The sequence below is a fragment of the Dendrobium catenatum genome, unplaced genomic scaffold, assembly GCF_001605985.2.
Source record: "Dendrobium catenatum unplaced genomic scaffold, ASM160598v2 fragScaff_scaffold_370, whole genome shotgun sequence".
NCBI classification, from domain to species: Eukaryota; Viridiplantae; Streptophyta; class Magnoliopsida; order Asparagales; family Orchidaceae; genus Dendrobium; species Dendrobium catenatum.
This window is the reverse complement of record NW_021318832.1, coordinates 2,941,614-2,947,616: the sequence shown is the minus strand read 5'-3', so window position 1 is coordinate 2,947,616 and position 6,003 is coordinate 2,941,614. Positions and strand designations below refer to the sequence as shown.

At 33.6% G+C, this 6,003-nt stretch overlaps 1 protein-coding gene across 3 annotated transcripts in view; it reads left to right on the top strand.

The window, feature by feature from the left end:
• The window catches only part of LOC110105239 (serine/threonine-protein kinase tricorner), a 41,547-nt gene extending 36,081 nt beyond the window's left edge, over nucleotides 1–5,466 (top strand). For 2 of the 3 annotated variants that reach the window (XM_020834651.2, XM_020834643.2), the window contains exons 12-13: nucleotides 4,900–4,953; nucleotides 5,033–5,466. In XM_020834651.2, the coding sequence (XP_020690310.1) occupies nucleotides 4,900–4,953; nucleotides 5,033–5,118 (140 nt within the window). In that variant the 3' untranslated portion in view covers nucleotides 5,119–5,466. The remainder of the gene's footprint in view (nucleotides 1–4,899; nucleotides 4,954–5,032) is intronic. The other variant, XR_002304126.2, reaches the window with a different exon arrangement.
• The last annotated feature ends 537 nt before the right edge of the window (nucleotides 5,467–6,003 follow it).

Here is a 6,003-nt window from a genome sequence, read left to right as displayed (position 1 = left end):
GTTGAAACGGGTTCTCGGAGTTTTAGGGTTTAGAAAGTTATACCTGCGCGGGGTCGACGGCGTTGGCTCGAGGGAAGGGAGAAGCATTTTTCTCTCTTTTTTGTGTAATTAGTTATAATTAAAATGATTAATTATAATTAATTATAATTAAATTTAATTAATTAATATTAATAATACTTAATTATAATCTAATTTAATTAATTATAATTAATATATAATTAATTAGTAATTAATTTAAATAAAAATTAATCATAATTGAACTTAATCAATTATGCTTAATTTTCTTTAAATAATTAATTCTAATTAAAAATAACTAATTATAATTAGATTAATTTTGTTATAATTAATTTATAATTAATAATAATTAATTAGAATTAATAAATAATTAATTATAATTAAATCTAATTAACTATAATTAATTTAAAAAAAAAAGTGCATCGCTTAAAAAAAGCTTAACAGAGAATTAAGTTCTCTGTTTTGGAGGTTTGGCTGAAGAAGCACGCAAAGGGGAGAAGTTTACTTTCACGGCCAGCTTGCTCCCTTTCTTGCGTCCGACTGAAATGTCGTAACTTCCTATTCGACAGGAAGGGAAAGTCGCAGAAGGAGCGGGGTCGGACGGCAAGGGATGAGGTAAGGATCTCCTCTCTCTCTCTCTCTCGGGCCGAAGAACCAGAGAGGGGAATCGGGAATGGGATCGGCTTGAGCTCGGCACAGGGGATGTAGCGACGGGAGGTCGATCGTGTGGGAAAGGGATTGGGCGTTGAGTGCGGGAAGGAAGAGCTCGGCTTGGGGCTGAGAGGGATCGGGAGGTCGGGATGACTGAGGGATTTCGCGTGGAGAGAGCTTCGGCAGTGGAGAAGGTAATTGAGTGCGGGAAGGAAGAGCTCGGCTTGGGGCTGAGAGGGATCGGGAGGTCGGGATGACTGAGGGATTTCGCGTGGAGAGAGCTTCGGCAGTGGAGAAGGTAGAGCAGCGGGATGGAGAGGGAGGAGCCCGGCTTCTATTTAACGATGCGCAATGGCGCTCGATCGAGGCAGACCGCAGGAATCCCGCGAGGAACGTCGGCTGGATTTGCAGGATTTGATCAGTTCGGCGCCGAATCGGCTTGATTTCGGGATTCAACGGACATGAGGTATGTATGTAGGATTTCAATTTTGCTTCTCTTTTGTTTCCTTTTGGGTATAACATGAGGGTCAACACGGGAGTGAGAGCAGAGAGAGTTGACGCGAGAGAGCGAGAGAGAGGAGTTCTCACGTTTCTTCGACACTTAACGCGATAGAGAGGTGAACGTGGGAGAAATGACGGGTCGTGCGAAGTATGGCGAGCACGATGACGTTCGTGGTCGGACAGGTACGTGCGATCCTCTCTTTTTTTATTTCATTTCACGTCAACAGAACTTTATCATATGCTTTTTCTAAATCAATAAATATCATATGTAGATCCTCATTCTCTCTATATTTCTCCATAAAACCTCAATAAATGTATGGCTTCCATAGTAGACCTACCAGACACGAATCCAAATTGATTTTGAGAAACATTAATATTACGCCGCAACCTATGCTCCATAACCTACTCTCATAGTTTTAAAGTATGACACATTAACTTAATTCCGCTATAATTCGTACACTCCTATGCATCACCTTTATTCTTAAAAATAAGAATTAACACATTCATTCTCCACTCATCTGACATCTTTTTAATCTTCAAAATAGTATTAAAAAATTTAGTAAGCCAAGAAATTCGTTCATCTCCCAAGTATTTACACACCTCTATTGGAATATCATCAGATCCAACTAAATTTTCCACATTTCATTTTCATTAAAGTCTCTCTAACTTCGGTTTTACTAATACGCAATAAAAGCAAAAATCTTTATTTTCATTTAGGGTGCTAAAGTCACTAAAGTCTATTGTATTTTTACATTCTTCATTAAAAAAAGTTTAGCAAAATATCTCATCCACCTTTGTTGAATATCATCATCTAAGAAAAGTACTTTTTGATCTTCATCCTTAATACATTTCACTTGAACTAAATCCTTATACTCCTATCTCTTTGTTTGGCTAATTTATACATATATTTTTCTCCCTTCTTAGTATATAATCTATTATATAAATTATTAAAAGCTAAGCTCTTTACATCACAAATAATTTTTTTAGATTCCTTACGAGCCTCTTTATAGCTTTTTCAATTATCAAAATTTTTACAACTAAACCAATTTTTATAACAAATCTTCTTATTTTTTATTTTTTCTTGCACATTTGGATTTCACCACCACTATTTATACTATTAAGAGTTTTTCTCTTCGAAACACCAAGCACATTTTTTGCAATATTTTAATATCACTGGTCATTTTTTCTCACATAACATTAGCATTCTCATGTACAGATAAAATCTTACTCTTAAAAATGCTTTTGTTAATATTCTTTAAATATCCCCATCTAATCATAGAATATTATTTTACTTTATTTTTTATTTTATACCCCTTTATCTTAAAGTCCAAAACTAATAATCGATGTTTGGTATATAGATTTTCACTCAGAATAATTTTATAATCTTTGCAATCTAAACGATCTAATTTTCTTATAAGAAAATAATTAATCTGTGTTTTACTATATTCATTTTTATAAGTGATAAGATGATCATCTTTTGTCTTAAATAAGGTATTAGCTATTAAAAAATCATAAGCTAAAGAAAAATCTAATATGGTCTTACCACCATCATTTTTCGTTCAAAACTCATGGCCATCATGAATGCTTTTAAATCATCTACCTGTCTACCAGCATGCTCATTTAAATCTCCTTCAATAAAAACTTTCTTCAAGATGTATCTTTTGTATTAATTTTTCTAAGTCATTTCAAAATTTTAATTTTGAACTCATATTCAAACCTATTTGAGGAGCATAAACACTTATAATATCAACAATCTTAGAATCAATAACAATTTTTAAAACTATAATTATATCTTCAATTCTATTAATTTTTATAACATTATCCTTCAAACTCTTATATACCATTTCTAGTACGACTTCTACCCGAAAATCATAATTTATATCCTAAACTATCAGTCTCCTTAGTATTTTCTCTAATCCATTTTGTTTCTTGAATGCACGGAATATTTATTTTCCTATGAATCATAATATCTATTAACTTCATTAATTTTCTTGTAAGAGAACCTATATTCTAAATTCATATCCTAATTTTAGTTTCATAGAATAGCTTCTTTGCCCACATTTGTCCTTGATGTGGGAACCCTTGCCTATTTAACACTGCAACCGGGTGCCGGTGCAACGGCCCTTGCACACTTGTCGTTGTATTCAGGCCATACATTGCTCCACTTCCAGGGGGCTCCCTAGCATTAACACAATTTTTTAAATAATTCATGTCATGATTATTCGACAAGTTTTACGTTGATTGTCGACTACTTGACGCAACCCTCCATTTTTCTCATCCAGGACTTGGGACCTGGCAACGACATGACAACATGAAGGAAAAGAACCCCTGTAAATAATCCATCATCAAAGATAGCAATCCACAGCATTTCATGCTAGTGATAGATAGAGAGGCACATTAATATGTAAAGTTGTTTGGGTTTGCAATGCATTTTTTTTTCTTTGTTTTCAGGCATTTATGTTGACCTTTGTATGCATTTCTCGATCGAGTCGGTCGAATGCAAAAAGTACGGCGATCAATTGACCTGATATTGCACAAGATAAGTTTGAAGCGCCTCAACTACAACTTAAAGCACTTAATCTAAGCTCGTTTGTAAAACAAACTGCATTGATGCATTTGAAATATCAAAATTACCAAAGAAAATATCATATGCGCTCAACTCAAACAACAGACTACAAAGACGAAAATCCACAAAAAAATCCTCGAACATCGCTCATTATGGGAAGCAAAGTACACCACTGTGTTGGGGGTGTTAAAATTATCTAAAAGTAACTATTGTGGGGGAGGAAGGGAGGAGAAACAATATTTTAGGGATTTTTTAATTATTAATAACAATATTTATTAAAAGTATAGTAATAATTATTATTATTTAAAAATATATTGATTAATTTTATTATTATTATTATTATTATTATTATTATTATATATATTGCATACCTCTAATTGCTTGCGTAAATAGACGCAGCATTGTTACTTCGCGTGCATGTGAAATTTTCAATTTTCGCCATGCGGAGACTCCATCCAATAAACGTGTCTATTTAAGATGTTTCACAAACATAGGCCGTTTTGGTAATTTCAACTTTCGATCGACCTTGTAATAGTTATTGAGGTCAATACGTTGTTGCATCAAGCACCATCCGTCGTCAATAGCAGAGTTTGGTTGTGGTGTGTTCGAAATTCAACTAAATTTGTGTGAGTTTTGAATACATCAAAAATAAACTACGTGGTAGATTTTGAATTCACCAAAATTTTGTATTCATTTTTTATCAAATCAAACACCAAAATTCTTAGAAACCATACATTTTGGAATACTTTTACACTTTTCATCAACAAAACAAACCCTGAATTTGCTTTACCTTCTAGTTCTTTTACTTCATATTCATTTTGTAGCAAATCAAATGACCCATTGATGTCATCTCCTTTAAAAATCTTTATTAGATCTTTTTTTCCAACCATTTTAGATTTATTAACTATATGTTACACTGCTTATGCCACAATACTCATTGAAATCTTCTCTCAATCTCTAATTATCACGCTTATTTGAGCAACATTCCAATCACGAAACTTCCAACATATATAGCCGTTAAAATTTGCCATCCATTGGGCGGTTTCATTACTGTTCCATTGTAAGAAATTGCTATTTACATGCTTTTCTTACCTAGATCTCAATCATGAATCACCCCAAATTTACATTTGATAACCATATTGATGAAGAACTCTCACCACCCACAGATTTAAAGAAAAGAAGTGCATCTCCAAAACGGCACTCGATCGATCCCATCGCCGGTAACTTCTCTATTTGCCATTTCTCTTGCATTTCAAACTTCTATATTTCCTTTGAATTTCCAACCATTTCATGCTTCAGGTGATTCAGCCATGGAATCCAGAAGATCATCTGAAGAACCAACAGACACGAAGACGATTTCATCATCAGATCCAATGTCTCCTTAGCTATCAAACTTCAAAATCTGGTATGTAGCATTGGCAATTAATGGCCTCCTTGTTTTAGTCAGGTCAGTCAATGTCAGTGGCTTCAATAAGCTATAAAGCTACCATTTTGTAGAACTATTATTTGAGTATTTAGGTGTACAGAGCAATGTATTAAGGATGGCCAGAGAAAGCCCTTCAAGTGGTTTGCTTTGGTTCTTAAACCTGCTTTTGTGGATAATTTTAGTTTGGTGGTTATTATAAACAGACTGCCCAGGTTGGCAGGGCAATAAACAACTGGCCTTCTCTTGTGGCAGTTTATGGTTTGATTTTTGTTGAACAATAATAAAAAGACTATTTTCTGCTTTTTTTGTCATTCCCTCTTGCCAAATGAATTGAGCTTGAAAAAGAAACTGTTGGATTTTGATTGTGATGTGTTTAAAACTATTAGAATTATTTTAATGTGAATGTGATTCATAGAAAATTAATGAAATTTTGTATTGTGTTTATTTGCAAGTAAATTCAGTGCAATTAAAAATTTAATCAAAATATTATAAGAAGTCAATGTTTTTTGGGAAGTTAAGCATTGTTTGGGACGGCTTAATTAGCACCATTTTCGTTTCAAAATGGGGAAAATATTTTCGGTCGTTATTTGGAAGCCTATTTTTTTTGTAGAACTTTGTTTTTTACACCCTTGTTATCTTACTGATTTGTAAAGACTTTTTATTTTCCTTCTCCATTAGTTAAAGGTCTTTTCGGAACAACCGTTCTCATCGAGAAAAGAGTTTTACTATCGTACGAGGTATTAGGTCTCGTTTGAGACGGATTAATTTTACCTTTTCTACTTTGAGATGGCATAATTATTTTTTGATTGCCGTTTGTATGAGGCGCTTCTATAAAAATGATTTT